The sequence below is a fragment of the Bos indicus x Bos taurus genome, chromosome 25 (genome assembly GCF_003369695.1).
Source record: "Bos indicus x Bos taurus breed Angus x Brahman F1 hybrid chromosome 25, Bos_hybrid_MaternalHap_v2.0, whole genome shotgun sequence".
In the NCBI taxonomy this organism is placed as follows: Eukaryota; Metazoa; Chordata; class Mammalia; order Artiodactyla; family Bovidae; genus Bos; species Bos indicus x Bos taurus.
This window is the reverse complement of record NC_040100.1, coordinates 23,548,975-23,568,113: the sequence shown is the minus strand read 5'-3', so window position 1 is coordinate 23,568,113 and position 19,139 is coordinate 23,548,975. Positions and strand designations below refer to the sequence as shown.

General features: G+C 41.9%; 1 protein-coding gene across 1 annotated transcript in view; it reads right to left on the bottom strand.

Annotated features, from left to right (window-relative positions):
- The window catches only part of DNAH3 (dynein axonemal heavy chain 3), a 248,499-nt gene extending 232,719 nt beyond the window's left edge, over positions 1–15,780 (bottom strand). Inside the window, exons 1-7 of the mRNA XM_027527056.1 lie at positions 15,742–15,780; positions 10,443–10,547; positions 9,707–9,929; positions 4,992–5,064; positions 4,557–4,722; positions 2,034–2,223; positions 1,030–1,225 (exon numbers count right to left, since the gene is read on the bottom strand). Coding sequence (XP_027382857.1) covers positions 1,030–1,225; positions 2,034–2,223; positions 4,557–4,722; positions 4,992–5,064; positions 9,707–9,929; positions 10,443–10,547; positions 15,742–15,780 — 992 coding nt within the window. The remainder of the gene's footprint in view (positions 1–1,029; positions 1,226–2,033; positions 2,224–4,556; positions 4,723–4,991; positions 5,065–9,706; positions 9,930–10,442; positions 10,548–15,741) is intronic.
- Positions 15,781–19,139: the final 3,359 nt, after the last annotated feature.

The window sequence follows — 19,139 nt, the reverse complement described above, 5'->3', positions numbered from 1 at the left end:
CAGTGAAATACAACTCAGCCAGAAAAAAGAATGAAATAATGCCTTAACACCATGGATGGACCTAGAGATTATCATACTAAATGATGTAAGTCAGAAAGAGAAAGACAAATACCACCTAATACCACTTGTATGTGGATTCTAAAATACGACACAAGTGAACTTATCTATAAAACAGCAACAGACTCACAGACCTAGACGACAGATTTGTGATTGCCAAGGCGGAGGGAGCATAGGAGAGGAACGGAATGGGAGTCTGGGTTAGTGGAAACTAACCAGTATATACAGAATAGTATATACAAAAGATAAACAACAAACTAGTATATATAGAATAGATAAACAACAAGGTCCTTCTATATAGCACAGGGAACTATATTCAATATCCTGTAATAAACCATAATGGAAAAGAACATGAAAAAGAATGTATGTATATAATCACTTTGCTGTATAGCAAAAATTACCATAACATTGTAAATTAACTATACTTCAACTAAACAAATTTAAAAAAAAGAATTGGGAAAGGAAAAGAAACAAGAAAACTCAAGCCCCCATCCCATACATTTCATAGGCTAGAGAGTCAAACTAGTAAAGATACAATTATAATTCAGTATTATAGACCTCATAATGGAGGTCTAATTAACACCTACTGGATACTTGTATCAGGCATTGTTCTAAGTACTCTAAATTATTTATCCCTCCTAACAGTGCTATGAAGTAGGAAGTCTTATCCCAAATTTCGAGGTAAGGATGTTACTTATGAAGCAGCAGAGTTAGAGGTGGACCCGAGCAAGCTGGCCCCATGTGAGTGCTCTTAACCAGCATGTTCCAGGGCCTACACACAGGCACTGGGTACTGTGGAGGCACAGAGGAGGGCCACCTAGCTCTGCACAGTTATCCTTACCATATGCAACTTGGGTCTAGGATTTTCATCATTTTACTTCAAGGGCAAGGCTACTCCCACATAAGATGATCTCTTACGTGTGGAAGCTTATAATAAGGAAAGGGAAAAAGGGGACAGGAGGCAGTTCTCACTCCGAAAACCACAGCTGCTTCAGGCTGAGCATCATGGGGTTCACTGTGTGCAGGTGCTCCTCGTTCCACTTCTTGGCATTCCTGTAGACACTATGCCAGGGCACAGGGGCCCGGATCACTCTCTGAGGAAACGCTCGGGGGGTGCTCTGAATGAAGAGTCTTTTCCTCTCCATGGGGTCCATGAGGATGTAATCAACTATAACCAAGAGGGCAAACACTTGTCATTAATCAGGGGCCTTGAGCACTTTGTGCTCTCAGTTTTAACACTTAGAAGGTCAACAAGCTTCTGTCCATTTACACCTGGAAATGTTCCCTCATTTACAAGGAGTCAGACGTGACTGAGAGACTTTCACTTTCACTTTTCACGTTACTCACCATCATCAAACATTGCCCAATGACCCACTGTGTGCACAAGACATGCAGCTAAACATGAAAGGGAGTGAGGACTGATGATATATCAGTGAATGTCTAATAAGGGAGCCGAGACCCATGAGAAAGACAAGGCCAGTGAAAAGGCCATAGAGAAACACTGGCACAGGAGAAGTTCCAAAATGGTATGAGTTGAAAGTACAAGCGAGAAGTGCTATGAATGCAGAAGATGGAGTGATCACTGAGGGTTGCAGAGATCAAAATACTTGAGGGAAGAGGTCTTGAGCTACATTTTAAATGTCTATGGGCCCCTGCTACTTATGCTCTTGCCCAGGGGGAGTAGCACCTACATCACCTGGGAGTCAGTTGGAGGTGAAGAATCATGGGCCCCTCCCAAACTCTACTGAATCAGAATCTGCACTTTAATAAGATCCTTAGGTTGCACAGATGCACACTGAAGTGTGATAAGTACTAGTATGGACATGAGTGATGGTGGCAGTGTGGGGGAGCAACTGAATGAAAAGTTACACAATGTTTTTGGCATTTTTCTGAGAAAACAGGGAGAAGAACGGACAGTGAAAGGAAAGAAGGTGCCCTCCACATAGGAACCCTGCCCCATTTATGCACAGCCTTACCAATGCTTTTCATGAGGCTGCTGTAATAGTCAGTTTCCTTCTCCTCCACAAGGGCAGCCATCAGGGGTTCCAGGAAGGGACTTGTCAGCAGTGTGTTTGAAATCAGCTTTGAAATCCGAACCATCACTTTGTCCTCCTCAGGAGCAATCATGTCTTTTCGGATTCCACTGGTCAAATAGTAGTAGTATCTCTTCCATAAACAAACCACCAGCAACAAAATGATCATAATCAATTGGCTACCTGTGCCCACTTGCCCACACCCATCAGCTGCCAAAGTACCCTGTTCACACAGCACTGATCTCCATCCTTCACTCACTTCTTGGTCCATGACATCACACTCACTGTAATAAACTGTTAGGTGAGTATTCCCCATGGCTCTGGAGGAGTCAGCCAAAGCCAGGGAGATCTCAGTGCTGTATAAGGAAGGATTTCTCAAATGCCATGCAAACAGGAGCAGTGGAAAGACGACTAAGCCCCGGGGATGGAGATGACATATCTGGTGAGCTTTAAGAAAAGGAATGACAAGCTCCTCAAATGGACTCAATTTACCCTCCTTCATAACAATGACACTATACAAAGAAAGTACTTGATCCTATGGCTTTCGGGAAAACCCCCAAGTCTGAGTGAGACTTATAATTATTCTAATTCAACCATGGGACTTTTGAGTTTAAAAAAGCAACACAAACACACGAATTGAACAAACAGGCCCAATGTGACCTGGTGACATTAGGAAGTTTGGTTTATTTAGGGCTTGCCTCTAAGCTGCTAGATGGCTGAATGGCTCTAGAAATGAATAATTTCAGATAAAAGAGAAGCACAAAGTATAGGAAAGGGTTTGAAATGGGCTTTGACCTTTTGTGCCAATTGTCTGTGGTCAGAAAAGGCTGAACTTGCATCTCTCCAACCTTAATAAAGGACAAACTTCCAAAGTTCTCTCATTATAAGAACTGCCTGGGGCGAGGAGAGAGGCTCCTCTTAAAATGCAGATTCACAGGCCCTCCCTCCTAGGGCATTTAGGATATGTTAACAAGAACCCCAGGCAATTTCTTATTTTCAGGCAAGTTTGAGAAATGTTGTTGTTGTTCTGTGCTCTTAAGAGCACAGAATGTTAGTATCAGCCAGACTGGTCTGAATTCTAGTTTTGCCTCTTACTGACTGTATAACTTGGAGCAAGTTGATTAAACAGTCCCCACCCCAATTTCTACAACTGGACAACAGGAATAATCATAGTCCCCAGGTCCTGAATGGGGTCAAGCATCTAGAGTATGGTTTTTACCATACTAGAGTTTAGTATGGAATTTTGCTAATAGCACATTCTCAGTCTCTATTAGTTTTTATTGTTAATCATTTTACACTATAAATGCAAAAGCTCTTTGCTCTAAAGCTTTGCAGTTCTTTCAAGTTAGGGGTTAGAGGCTCAAAAGTCTAACTGGGACCAAGCTGGTAATGTTAATAACTGAAAGTTGGCTGGACATAATAAAATAATAAGGAATTGTGGAGACTGACAAACCAGAGAAGGTATTTCTCATCTAAAGGAGGTAGCTATTGTTCAGTTTCAAATATATTAATTTTTTCAAGAGAGGTTAGAAATCTAAGCTTATGTGAGATTTCTTTCATTTCCCAAACACATCTGTAGGCCATATTTAACTTATGGTCGGGCTGCTGGATAAAATACAGGACGCACTGGAATATACTAAAAATTATTCATCGTTTATCTGAAATTCAAACTGGGGGCCATGTTTTTTGTTTTGTTTTTCAAAATCTGGCAACCCCAGCCTATGTTCTATGCAGCCATTTTGCAACCTATGTTCTAAGAGGACCTGAAGGCATCGGTTTCTAAGACTTACTAAAGCAGAAGACTTGCGCATGCACGCCTTCATTCAGTAGTCTGCATGGGGTCTGGACTTCAGTATCTTTATTTATTTATTTAAAAAAATAATTTAATTGGAGGCTAATTACTTTCCAATATTGTGGTGGTTTTTGCCATGCATTGACATGAACCAGCCACAGGTATACCTGTGTCCCCTCATCCTGAAACCCTCCCCTAAGCCCTCCTCACCCCATCCCTCTGGGTTGTCCTAGAGCACCAGCTTCAGGAGTGCCCTGCTTCATGCATTGAATTTGCACTGGTCATCTATTTTACATATGGTAATATACATGCTTCAGTGCTATTCTCTCATATCGTCCCACCTTTGCCTTCTCCCACATAGTCCAAAAGTCTCTTCTATACATCTGTTTTTTTTTTTTTTGCTGTTTTTGCCTATAGGGTCATGATTATCATCTATCTAAATTCCATATATATGTGTTAATATACTGTATTGGTGTTTCCCTTTCTAACTTACTTCACCTTGAATAGCCATAGCAATGTTGAGAAAGAAGAAGGGAAATCAACCTGCCTATCTTTGGACTTCAGTATTTTTAAAACATTCCTCAGGTGACTACTGCTTTTCTCCAGTTTAGAATCACTGAGATGTCAAGAGTAATACCTAGCAAATTGAGAGAAAGGAGGAAATAAGAATGTACCTCCAAGTCTGATTCAGATGGTTTGGTTTCTTTACTTTCTATTTCCCTCTCCTGCTGTAACATCACATCAATCTGTTCTTCTGGACTCATTGGTCTGCTTCCTGGGAAAGTCAAAGATGTCACAACCTCCTTCTTCATAGGTAAGGAGGTTGAAGCTGACTTCATCCTGAAAAGTAGACACAGCTTAGTGCCTGGTTCCATGAACACTTCATACTTCATAAGTTTGTAAGCACTGGTTTTGCTTAGTTAGCTAATTTATTTTTATTTAGAGCCTTAATAAATTGGATTAAGAGTATTGGTGGGAAAAAACATAAGTATCTAGGTATACAGGAATGCTTTAAAGTCAAGAAGCAGAGTGTGGCTTTCATGAGACCATAACCTTCTTCAGTTCATTCTAGTGTCCTGCAATCCCTTGTGCCCATAGAAACACCTTACCCAGTGAGATCCTCTTTGTCTTTGGGGGAGGACTTCATTTTCTTCTTGTTAGGCTCTGATGAGCTTTTATTTGCTAGAACAGTGGAGAAGAAAGGTATCAGTGATGCGCAGTGACCTTGGGCCACGTTCTGCCCACGGGGATGCAAGTCTTAGGGCAGTCCAGGAGAACACTAAGAGGGGTGGACTTGGTGTGGTGGGATGAAGCAGGTGATGCAGACCTTGGACCACTAATTACCTGTGTGACCCTGAAAAAGCGACCATCACTCCAAGCCTCAGCTTCCTCAACTGTGAAATGGGCATGAGCATACCTTCTGTTCTCTCATACACTGGACAAATATCAATAAATCCTCAATTCACCCCCTAATCCTATGTGCTCTATTTTCTAAACATTAGGTGTATTATTGCTAAATATTTTTCTTTAAATAGATTCAGACTTTTAAACTTAAGCTATTTATTTTAAAGGAAATATTATATGAGTATACAAATAGAAAAACCAGTATCATTTTCAATAAATATATTTATTGCAAAAAGAAAAAATGATGTAATTTGCAACAAATAAAGGCATTGCAATAAATGTCATTTGTGATAAATAAATTTAATAAATACAATATAAAACTCTACTACCAGGACTTCCCTGGTGGCCTAGTGGTTGAGAATCTGACTTCCAATGTAAGGAATTCGGGTTCGATCCTTGCTTGGGGAACTAAGATCCCACATGCTGTGGGACAACTAAGCCCATGTGCTGTAACTACTGATCCTGCACACTCTAGGGCCTACATGCCACAACTAGAGAGAAGCCCACACCCAGCAACAAAGAGCCTGTGCACAACGATAAAAGATCCCTGATGCCACAGCTAAGACCTGACACAGCCAAAAATGAATAAATAAATATTTAGAAAATAAAATGTATATACATATAAAATGTATATGTGTATATATATATATATAAAGCATACATATATATATATATATATATATATATATATATATATCACTCCACTACTAAACCTTAACTGGATACTTGCTTAAGAGTCTAGTCTAAGAAATTAACATGTCATTTTAGACATGTTGAATACATACTAATAAGAAATTGATATTTTGAAAGAATCAGAGGATTGAAGACTCTTAATCAAGATATAGTCTGAGTTCATACTTTGATTTCCTCAATCTACTCCAAATATCAATCCTAAAGGAAATCAACCCTGAATATAAACTGGAAGGACTGATGCTGAAGCTAAGCTCCAATACTCTGGCCACCTGATGTGAAGAACTCACTGGAAAATACCCTGATGCTGGGAAAGATTGAAGGCAAAAGGAGAAGGGGCAGCAGAGGATGCAATAGTTGAAAGGCATCATTGACTCGACAGACATGATTTTGAGTAAACTCTAGGAGACAGTGAAGGGAAGCCTGGTATGCTACAGTTCAGGGTCGCAAAGAGAAGAACATGACTTAGCAACTGAACAGCAACAACTGCAAATATAACAATAACAGAAAAAATTCTTTAAAATTAAAAAGACAATGCATTGTTCAAAAAGAAGCTCTTTGGTGTGAACTTAAACACAGTGTGAAGTAAAAATCTTAAACTTGGCTTCTGGCACCAAAAGCAGGCAGAAATAATTAGGTGATTGATACCTGGGGGAATAATGAAATCCAAAACACACCATGATTGTGGGGACTGAAGCTAGGTTCACAGTATAAAACCACGGCTGCCCTACCCATGATGACAGGCTGAAAAACCAGCAACACTGTGATGCAGATAAAGCACCTGCATTCTCAGTTCACACAGTGGCCACAGATAGCAAAGAAAGGCTGGTAGAAACTAGGCCAAGCCTAACATAACCTCACGGACCAGATCTACAACATCCCTAAAACAGCACCTTAGGATGGAAGTTCTAAGCCATCAGTAATAAGATCTGGTACTAATTTGGGGTCCTAAGATGTCAGATGAAGGCATAAGAAAAAAAGGCAAGATTTTAAAAGGTATGTCAAAAGGGTATACTGTTTGAGTACATTTATATGTGTGAACAACCAAAACTAACTTACGGTGACAGAAATCAGAAAGGGGGCAGGATGGTACTAGCGAACGGAAGGAACTGATGGGAAAGGAGCACAAGAGAACTTCCTCTAGTAATGGAAATGCCCTACATCTTATTTGGGTGGTGCCTATATACAAATATGGTATAAACAATTGACAAAACTCACTGAACTGAACACTAAGATCTGTGCATTTTATTGTGTGTGAATTAAACAACAAATGGGAAATTCATGTAGCAAGAAGGGGAAAAGCTCTCAACATAAGCCTGCAAACTAAAATCCCATAACACATGAGAAAAACCAATTTAAGAAAGATAGCAAATAAACTCAACAACTGAGGCAAATATTTACAAAATGGAAATAATATAGCAACACTAATATTCCTCCAAAAAAAATGTTTAAGATCCTCCAAGTGATACTGAAAATGTTATGTCCATGAGAATAGAATAAGAAACTGGTCAGGATGGTGGCACTCATAAGTAAAACCAATTAAGGAATCTGAAAATGAAAGACAGTGTTATTAAAATAAAAAAAACATTTGTTATACTGGATAAACTCAAGACTGAACAGAGTTGAAGAGCAAATTAGTGAGTTGGAAGATACAGTTGACGAATTCACCCAGACACAGCACAGAAAGAATAAAGAAAAACATGAAAATGAGTTTGAGACAGCAGGCAGATTGCATTATCTCCAACATATCTCTAACAAAAACTACCAATGGATATCCTTAAGCAGACATATGTGTACCCAGTGGGACTAGACAAATTAATACACAAAAAGTACTATGGTACTTTTGGCCACCAAGATGGCCACCAAGGATCCCCACTTTCTGGAATCATGCCCTTGTATAGTCCTCTTGAGTGTGGGCAGGACTTAGCAACTCGATTCTAACACAGAGAAAATGGCAAAAACCATAGGATGTCACATTCAAAATTAGGCTCCCCAAAGATGGTGGTTTCTATCTTACTGGTTCTCTATCTACTTCCTCCAAGGGAAACTAGGAGTCATGTTGTGAGTTGAATGGGCCTGTGGATAGGCCCATTCACTAAGAAACCGATGTCTATGGCCAACAGGAAGTAGGGGAGGTGAGTAAGCTTGGAAGAGGATCCTTCCTTGGTTGCCTTTAGATGACTGTGCCCTTGGATACCTTGATTGCACACTTGTGAGAGACTCTGAGCCAGTTAAGCCATGCCCAGATTCTTGACAGAAACTGTAAGATAACAAATGGAACTTATTTTAAACTATTGAGTTTGGTAATAATTTGTTAGGCAGCAATCAACAAGCTGGATTTAGAAAAGTCAGAGGAACCAGAGATCAAATTGCCAACATCCATTTAATCATCGAAAAAGCAAGAGAGTTCCAGAAAAACATCTACTTCTGCTTTACCGACTATGCCAAAGCCTTTGACTGTATGCATCACAACAAACTGTGGAAAATTCTTAAAGAGATGGGAATACCAGACCACCTGACCTGCCTCCTGAGAAACCTGTATGTAGGTCAAGAAGCAACAGTTAGAACTGGACATGGAAAAACACACTGGTTCCAAATCGGGAAAGGAGTACATCAAGGTTGTATATTGTCACCCTGCTTATTTAACTTATATGCAGAGTACATCATGCAAAATGTTGGACTGGATGAAGCACAAGCTGGAATCAAGATTGCCAGGAAAGATATCAATAACCTCAGTTATGCAGATGACACCACTCTTATGGCAGAAAGTGAAGAAGAACTAAAGAGCCTCTTGATGAAAGTAAAAGAGGAGAATAAAAAAGTTGGCTTAAAACCCAACATTCAGAAGACTAACATCATGGCATCCAGTCTCAACACTTCATGGTCAATAGATGGGGAAACAATGGAAACAGTGACAGATTTTATTTTGTTGGGCTCCAAAATCACTGCAGATGGTGACTGCAGCCATGAAATTAAAAGACACTTGGCTCCTTGGAAGAAAAGCTATGAGCAACCTGGACAGCATTATTAAAAAGCAGAGACATTAATTTGCCAACAAAGGTCTGTCTAGTCAAAGCTATGGCTTTCCCAGTAGTCATTTATGGATGTGAGAGTTGGACTATAAAGAAAGCTGAGCGCTGAAGAGTTGATGCTTTTGAACTGTGGTTCTGGAGAAGACTCTTGAGAGTCCCTTGGACTGCAAGGAGATCAAACCAGTCAATCCTAAAGGAGATCAGTCCTGAATATTCATTGGAAGGACTGATGCTGAAGAGGAAACTCCAATACTTTGGCCACCTGATGCAAAGAACTGACTCAATTGAAAAGCCCCTGATACTGGGAAAGATTGAAGGCAGGAGAAGAAGGGGACAACAGAGGATGAGACGGTTGGAGGTTAGATGGCATCATCGACTCAATGCACATGAGTTTGAGCAAGCTCCAGGAGTTGGTGATGGACAGGGAGGCCTGGTATTCTGCTGTCCATGGGGTTGCAAAGAGTCAGACATGACTGAGCAACTGAACTGAACTGAACTGAGCAGTCAACAAGCAGCTTGGTGTATGTTAAACATAATGCTAGCCTTTACAATCATTCCCATTTCATAGATGAGGAAACTGAGGTGTCATGAGGTTACCCAAAGTTATCTATAGTAAAGGTGGAGCCAGGACTAGAACCCAGGATTAGAAATCTCCCAAAGCCCCATTCTAAGTGGGTATGACACCCTGCAGGAAATACCTGATGGCAGCCCCTGAACGATCTTTTCCCTGGGGACACTGATGGTGACGGGCTGGTAGACTTTCATCAGGTCCTTCAGCTTCAGGTCCCGAGCTGTCAAGGAGTAGTTGTTGGCAATGGAATCACTGGGTCCACTGTGGTGGTGCTGCTCTTTGAAGGGTGCAGCCAGGGTCCATGATGTGCGTTGCATCAAGGGGGGATAAAAACTGTGCGACATGACTGTCTACAAGGGGAGAAATGCAGAATGAGTCATGTGAGGGACATCATGCAGGGAGCCTGGGCTCCTCTAAGCCAGACTCCACTCACATTGAGACTCATGCCATCCCACATGCCTAACATTCTGCACACTGAGTGCAAATACTTTCGAACGGACACCAATTTTACCTCTCTGACCACCGTGAGCATGCTTTCTGATGGCAAGGATAACAGCTTATTTTCAACGTGCAGTAAATTTGTGATCAGGTTATTTACATTTATTGTCTTTATTGTTATGTACATGGCTATTAGGTAGAAATAATTGTTCTCATTTTATAGTTGAATATGCAGAAGTTCAGAGAATTTAAATAATGCCGCAGGTAACTGAGAAGGCCAGATTTGTGCCACTACATAGCTCTTTTTCCCATTGTGCTATAGCCTCTTCCAGTGGCAGAAATGACTGAGGCCTCTAATCCTACCTGTCAAGTCTGTTTGACCCCCAACTGTTACCAGCAGAAGAGTAGCAGCCAGGTGAACGTACCTTATAGAGTTCAGATGGTTCTTCATTAGCAGAAGCAGGCAGAGGGGGCAACTCTGGCCGCATCTGCGAGTGGCTCATGTGATATATGGAGTCACTTTTGGGGATCTGTGGGAAACAAATACAAAGCCACTCTTCAGGAAATAAGGAAAAATTTCCAAGCCTCTGAGGTACATAATGAGTAAAAAGTTCCTCAGAAAAGGATTTAGGCACAAAGTTCTCCCATAAAGCACCCTTCTTACCACTATCCATTGGTTTCAATTCTTAAGAGTTAATGTCTCTTCTCTAGCATCTCCTCATGGCTACCCTTCTATGAGCAAATTAATGTATTTTTCCCCTGGGAAGAACCCAAATCTGAGGGCAATCCCAACTTCCCTACCCTGGGTTGTAATTAAAGGGGTTGACTTAAAAAAAAAAAATTGACTCTTGCATTTCATATTGGTAAAATTCCAAACAGAAATTTGCTTATGCAGTGATATAAATAACTCTGTGCTTCCTGTGAAAAAGAAAGAATATATTTAGAGTGTGGGTGATTGAGTCCACCATTCAATTCAGGGAGTGTGTTCTTGGGAGTGAGCCTCAGACAGAGGTGAACCTGTGGCTCCCATGGCCACGTGCAGTTCCGAGTGCCACGGGCGGAGTTCCTCACGCTGGCTCCCGGCATCAGTGCTTCTTCACCTCAGAGCTGATTTCAGGGTTGAGAGGTGCCCTGTGTTTCTTTCCTACACCCAAGCCCTAGAAGTAAGACAACAACTTCATCTGGGGCTGTGATGGAGGGAAACCTCTGGGCTGGATTTACTGAGAGATGCTGCTATACAGTACTTTAAAGGTAGTTTAAAGAGATCTGCCTGGAGAAGGCAATGGCACCCCACTCCAGTACTCTTGCCTAGAAAATCCCATGGATGGAGGAGCCTAGAAGGCTGCAGTCCATGGGGTCGCTGAGGGTCAGACACGACTGAGTGACTTCACTTTCACTTTTCACTTTCATGCACTGGAGAAGCAAATGGCAGCCCACTCCAGTGTTCTTGCCTGGAGAATCCCAGGGATGGGGAAGCCTGGTGGGCTGCCGTCTATGGGGTCACACAGAGTCGGACATGACTGAAGTGACTTAGCAGTAGCAAAAAAAAAGAGATCTGCCAGTGCAATTTTGGCTCTGTGGTTTTTCACCTTAGGCAATGAATGTGGACTGAACTCTTGTGTAAGATGAGACATTATTAGATAGATTTGATTTATTTGGGTCAGCAAATTAAGTCATGCAGGGTAACTGGCAGAAGGTAGACATGTAGGGGGTAAATGAGTCAGATGTTAGTCATCCCCATGCCCCATCCAATTCCTCACTGATGACTCAACCTCATAAAATAATAACATTAACAATAATAACATCTGCCATTATTCCAAATATTCTAAGGTTCATAGGGGATAGGTAGGACATTTTGTTATTGTTGCTGTTGTTCAGTCACTAAGTCACATCTGACTCTGCAACCCCATGGACCATAGCACGCCAAGTCTCCCTGTCCCTCAACATCCCCTGGAGTTCACCCAAGTTCATGTGAATCAGTGATGTTATCCAACCATCTCATCCTCTGCCATTCTCTTCTCCTTTTACCTCAATCTTTCCCAGCATCAAGGACTTTTCCAGTGAGTCTGCTCTTCGCATCAGGTGGCCAAAGTATTGGTGCTTCAGCTGCAGCATCAGTCCTTCCAATGACTATTCAGGGTTGATTTCCTTTAGGATTGACTGGCTTGATGTCCTTGCTGTCCAAGGGACTCTCAAGAGTCTTCTCCAGCACCACAATTCGAAAGCATCAATTCTTCTGTGCTCAGCCTTCTTTACGGTCCAATTCTCACATCAGTCCGTGACTACTAGAAAGACCAGAGCTTTGACTATATGGACCTATGTCAGCAAAGTGATGTCTTTGCTTTTTAATATGCTGTCTAGGTTTGTCAAAGCTTTCCTTCCAAGAAGCAAGCATCTTCTAATTTCATGGCTGCAGAGATCATCGACAGTGATTCTGGAGCCCAAGAAGGAAAAAAATCTGTCACCGCTTTCACTTTTTCCTCTTCTGTTTGCCATGGAGTGATGGGACCATAAGGTAAGGTAAGACATACTAGCCATGAAGAGGTGCTTTTAAATACACACTATTCTGCATCCCAACACATGGGAAATAGCAATTGTTTTGAGAATGTGTTGATTTTAAAATTAAATAAAAACTTGCAAACTCTTAAAAAAATGCATACTGAGCCTGGGAATTTAAGAAAATATAATAGGTTCACTGATCTAATGGCCTAATTCAGTGGTTTCAAAAATTGTGGTACATCAGACCCACTAACAGAATCAGGCCGCTCAGGCTCACAAGATGACCTTATTGTTCTGCTTAGAGAACTTGCTTTGTTGATTTAAATCACTGTGTCTGTCTCTCTGCTCTTGACCTCAGTTTCAAGGATATAAGAATCAACCAACCACATCCAAGAGCCTGCTCTTTCACTACTGAAGTTAGTATCAAGATCTGCACTTAAGAGGTGAACAAAATGAAAAAATTCAGCATCAACCTGAGAGGAATCTGGTCATCCAAGGTAGATTTCGGCAATAGTGTTTTCTGGGAAATGAAATCATTCATGATTTCCTTCAGGAGTTCAGATGTACAACATATACTGATTGATAAGTTAGGGCTGCCTGCATTTTATGGTCTGTGGTAATATTTCCCTTGGCCTAGCTTTTAAATCTGTTTCAAATAAAAGTCTTCACAAAAAAAACAATAAACAAAAACAGATTTTGGACATCTTAAGTTACAAGAGAGGGAACAAGTAGTTGAACCAAAAAACCCTGACCTTTTGCAGTTGAGGAGAATATTAACATTATTCAGGAGGTGTTTTGGCATTTATGTTTCTGTTTATCGTTAGGATAAACCTGATTTCAGCCCTCAGACATTTTGGAAAGTTACTAGCAAAGCAGGCAGAATATAGCTCTAGTGGACATAACTGGCTCTACTCCAATTTCAGTCCATGTTGTACAGTGTCCAGCACCTGTGTCCAGGCCAGAGCATGTGATACAGGTCTGGCCAATCAGAATACTCTCTCCTCCAGACATATGATTGGTTCAGGGATAGACAGGTCACCCAAGGTGGGCTGATCATAGTTGTTCCTGACACTTTTGCTAGAGCCACTGGGAAAGAGGTAGTCTAAACAGCCATCTTTGCTTTATGTGAAAAAAATAAAAGCCTTCCTTAGGCTAAAACCATCATAAAGCAGAGCAACAGAATGAGAAAGACTCTCAGTGACATCATCTGGACCCCAGGAACCAACTTGGACTTCTCAGTTACTTAAGCCCATAGATTCCTTTTTGGATTTGAGTCAGACATATTTATGTCTCTCTGTATTGAGAGTTGGTCAGCCAAGAGATACACACAGAGGCAGCTGAGTCATCATAGAAGGAGAAAAGCCATTCTTGGGATAATAAAGCAAGTGCTAGTACCAAGTCGCTTTCAGTCATGCCCAACTCTTTTCGACCCCATGAACTGTAGCCCACCAGGCTCCACTGTCCATGGGATTCTCCAGACAAGAATACTGGAGCAGAAGCAAAACAGCATTTTGCAAGAAAGCAAACTAACACTGAGCATTTTGCAGAACATAATGGAGAGAAGCAGAACCTCTGAAAAACAAATTAAACTTTGAGCTGGTTCACAGGCACAGATTAAGACTGATACATATAGAAGTGTAAAAACCATGATAGCAGAAAACAGCTCAGTTCATGGAACAGGCTGATGTATATGGGGCACACACAAGATCAGCAGATCTGGAAGTCAATTCATAGAATTTTCTTAAACATACTTGGTTAAGAACTCTCTGTGGCCCCTTCAAGGTGGAAGAGCTGGAGATCTGCAAGACCTACCTGGCTACCCAGAACAGTTTGTTAAAAATATTAATGCTTAAGTGTTCTCTCTGGTAAATAGCAGAGTGTTTTCACTTCAGGGGTAGGCTCAGTAATTGTCAACAAATTCACTTTTTTCCCCCCTCAACAAATCAACTTTAATTTTACAAAATTTTGATTTAAAATGCTCCTCTGGACACCTCAATATATGGCAACTTAATGGAGCTTAGCTTTTCCACCAGGATTCTGGCACTTAGATTGGGTAGAACTGTTCCTTTCAGGTGCCTTGTTTCTAACTGTACATGATGTTTGCAAGTCTTTCATGGAAACAGTTCCCAAATGCTGACTTGAGGACCTGGGACAGCAGAATCACTAGAATCTTAGTTGAAAATACAGATTGCAGGGCTCTACTTCGGACCTTCTGAATCAGAATCTTTGGGAGTGAGGGCAAATCTCCATATTTTCAAGAGACTCCCCAGTATATTCTTATGTACATCCAGTGTTGGGAGCTGTTGGATGGAATATATGGTCTAACGGCCTTGGAAAGGAAGGGAAAGAAAGGTGTCTCTTCCTGAAATTTTCTCAACAAAACCTGAAGATGTCCAAAAGCCTAATGCATCACAAAGCATAATTCAAGGACATAACAACAAAAAATTAAAATACATGCTTGGTCAGGGGCTTCCCAGGCAGCTCAGTGGGTAAAGAATCTGCCTGCAATGCAGGAGATGCAGGAGACATGAGTCCATCCCTGGGTTGGGAATATCCCCAGAGGAGGGCAAGGCAACCCATTCCAGTATATTCACTTAGAGAATCCCACGGACAGAGGAGCCTGGTGGGGATAGTCCATAGGGCTGAAAAGAGTCAGACATGACTGAAGGGATGGAGCATGCAGGCATGCACATGCTTGGTCAAGGAGATCTAACACGGCTATTGGTTTGTGATTGAAATGCCTCCTTTCTACCAACTTTCAAATTCCCTACGTGCTGAAAATACTACAGGCATAAAGAAAGCTGAGTGCTGAAGAATTGATGCTTTTGAACTGTGGTGTGGCAGAAGACTCTTGAGAGTCCCCTGGATTGCAAGGAGATCCAACCAGTCCATCCTCAAGGAAATCAGTCCTGAATATTCATTGGAAGGACTGATGTTGAGGCTGAAACTCCAATACTTTGGCCACTTGATGCAAAAAACTGACTCATTTGAAAAGACCCTGATGCTAGGAAAGATTGAAGGTGGGAGAAGAAGGGGACAACAGAGGATGAAGTGGTTAGATGGCATCACCGACGTGATAGACACGAGTATGAGTCAGCTCCAGGAGTTGGTGATGGACAGGGAAGCCTGCGGTGCTGCAGTCCATGGAGTTGCAGAGTCGGATACAACTGAGCGACTGAACTGAACTGAACGAAAAAAGAAACACGTTTTAAAATTCACGCCTACCTTCTGAGATGAGCAATCCGTGTCATTCATGTTGTCCATTGTAATTGGACCTATTTAAGAAAGGAACAACGAGCTCTCTCAGTTTCTTCCTCTTCTATCAGTGGCTCTGAGATTCACACTTCCTCATAGCATAATGGGGATGTCACAGATGATGGAACTTTACAGATGTTCTGAAAGCTCTGTTCACAGGGCTGCCTCTCTGAGGTCATAGACTTCAGCCCACTGAGCAGTTTCTTGGTAGAAGAGGAGAGAAAGGAAAGCTGGAGAATGAAACAGCAGCCGTGGGTTTCTGATGGCTCTGTACTGTGGCTTCCTGCAAAGGCCACACTTCCCTTCCGCGGAGTGGCCCTTCTCTTGGAACTTTTTCAGGAACACACTGAGTTCACAGTAGAGGAAAATCTGAAGCAGAGTTACACACTAAACAGAGAAGAGGGAGGAAGCAACTCACCAGACTATCTCTCTGGGGCCTGAATTCTTCTTTTCTCCTCCTGTCAGGTTATTTTAACACTGGAGGAGCTTGTATCCAGGTCCTGGAGCCAGTCACAAGGCTTCAGTGTCTGTTGCTAGGGAAGGAGGGGCCTCTGCTGTGCCCAGCTACAAGACTGGGCTTGACTCAGCTCTGTGTCCAGGTCTCTCCCTTTGCTGGAGGCCATCTGGGCAGCAGGAAGTTTTGGTGACAGAAAGGAAGATGGGAGGTGTTAAGCAATGATCCAGGTGGTGAGAGGCAATTAAGAGGCTGTGCCTTTGGAGGAGTCTAAAAGCACACAGAAAACTGAAAGTTGCTCAGTTGTGCCTGGCTCTTTGCAACCCCATGGACTACACAGTCCCTGGAATTCTCCAGGCCAGAATACTGGAGTGGGTAGCTGTTCCCTTCTCCAGGGGATCTTCCCAACCCAGGGATCAAACCCAGGTCTCCCACATTGCAGGGGCATTCTTTACCAGCTGAGCCACATGCGAAGCCCAATGCACACAGAGTGGAGGTTAAATTCTTGGGTCCTAGAGTCATACAGGTCTGGGTTCAGATTCTGCCCTTCCCATTAATTAGCTATGTGGCTTGAATAAACTGCTTGATTTTCCAAGTGTCCTTTATAATGTAAAATGCCAAAAATGTGACAACCTACCTCATAGGTGGGTTTGAGAGTTTAATTAGCATTAGCCTGTAAAGCAATTTGCACATAGTAGAAGGATGGCCAACTTGTCCCAGTTTCCTGGGAACTCCCTTAGTCCTGGGAAGACTGGGACAGTTTGGTCACTCAACACAGTAGGCAGTCTGTAAATGTGGCTAAACATCATTCTCATGATAAACACAGAAACACATATATGCTCACACATGAAAGATATGATTAACTGCTACGCCATTTAATCCCTGGATTGGGAAGATCCCCTGGAGGAGGGCATGGAAACCCACTTCAGTATTCTTGCCTGGAGAATCCCCACGGACAGAGGAGCCTGGTGGGCTACAGTCCCTGGTTGAAAAGAGTCAGATACAACTGAACAACTAAGCACAGCCCACAGACATTCAAACCACGTTAAGTGGTCACTTTCAAAATTCTTTTAAAATCAAATTTGATTTACTGAGCTCTTTTGGGAGACATGCTTCTATATATGTTTTTTCATTCAATTCCCCCCCAAACTCCATGATGTTACCATTTTATGATTGATGAGAAAGATATATAACTTATCCAAGTTGCCAGGACTCACAAGTAGTGCTGACACAATTTGAACCCTGTCCTTATGACTCCAGAGTTCAGTGTTCTTTCCAGAAAGCGCCTGCCCAGAACACAAACATTTCTGGATCTTACGATGAGCATTATATAGTACCAAGTACTTCTACTTCTTCTTCTTACTTCTTCCTCAAAGTTTGGCTTTCCATACTTAGAAAATAACCTTTACGCTCCTTATTCCTTACACTTGCGTTCTCTACCATAAAGTATACATAAAAGTTTCAAATAGTGTTTAGAATAAATGAGCCAGTGACAGGGTTTGAGACTTTAGACAGAAATGGGGTTACTACTAGGTCTCCTATAATAGGATATGAAACCCCATGTCTCACCAAAAAAAACCCAGCAGCTGTAATCTAACAAAATAAAGTACTTTAGAAAGGACCTGGTAGGGCACCCATGAACCCCATGACCTTCTGGGTGCGTAGAGAACATGCCTCCTTCTGAAATTTTGTGTGCTTTAAAGCTTTAAGTCTATGTGTATACAAAAACATCAAAGTAATAATCATAGCTTTCATTTCTTGATATATATCAGCTGGGGGCACTGTGGTAAGCACTTAATGAGTATTATGTTTCCAAATCTTCTCAACAATTTGAGAAAAGTGAAAGCGGAAGTGAAGTCGCTCAGTCGTGTCCAACTCCTTGCGACCCCATGAACTATAGCCCTCCAGGCCCCTCCATCCATGGGATTCTCCAGGCAAGAATACTGGAGTGGCTTGCCATTTCCTTCTCCAGGGGATCTTCCATACCCAGGGATCAAACCTAGGTCTCCCGCATTGCAGGCAGATGCTTTAACCTCTGAGCCACCAGGGCAGACCCCAACAATTTGAGAAGATAAATACAATTATCCCAAGTTTTATAACTGAGGAAACTGAGAAACAGGGAGGTTAAGTAATTTGCCCATAGCCACTCAGCTAGGTCAATGGCAAAGTTGGAACTTGATTATGGTATCTGCTCCATGGTTTTAACCAAAAGCCTACATGTAGTCTTCAGAAAGATAGAAAATAAATAAAATATCTGCCAAAGACAATGAAAATTCCATCACCTCTCCTCTAACCCAGACCACCTCACTAGCACCAGAATTGTTTGCCGACTTAATCTGCTGTTCAGTAATTTCCAAGTGAGGATGCAGGCCTCAAATCCCTTAACTTCAAGCATATAGGGTTGCCAGATAAAATACAGGATGCCTACACATACTCATATGAAAAAGTTATCTGTTGCTCACTTGAAATTCAAACTGAACTGGGTGTCCTGTATTTTTATTCGCTAAATCGGCAATATGGGAGAAGAGGTCAGCTCAGTTCTAGGTTATCTTCATCTTTGTTAACAGTTTAGAGTCTCAATCTATTGCCGGAATTTTTCACATATTTCTAATTCAGGGTCCAGTGCTTCTGGCAGATCTTTACTGAGGCTGAAAATAGTTGCTTAGCCAGGATAAGTAACTGTGGAAAGGTGTAGAAGAAGCTGCACATGGCTTTATTTTATTGACCCATAACACAGCAAGAGCCAAGTCCTTGTGTTGCAAATAGATGCTAAGATTCCCACCATCAGGGAATATATAGTGTTGTACAGGAGTCAGCCAACACACAAGGAAGAGCAAAATCTGTCTGTCTGGGCGAAAATGGGAGTGGAAGGAATTAGAAGATTCACAGAGTCACCCCTAGATGGTATCCTTGA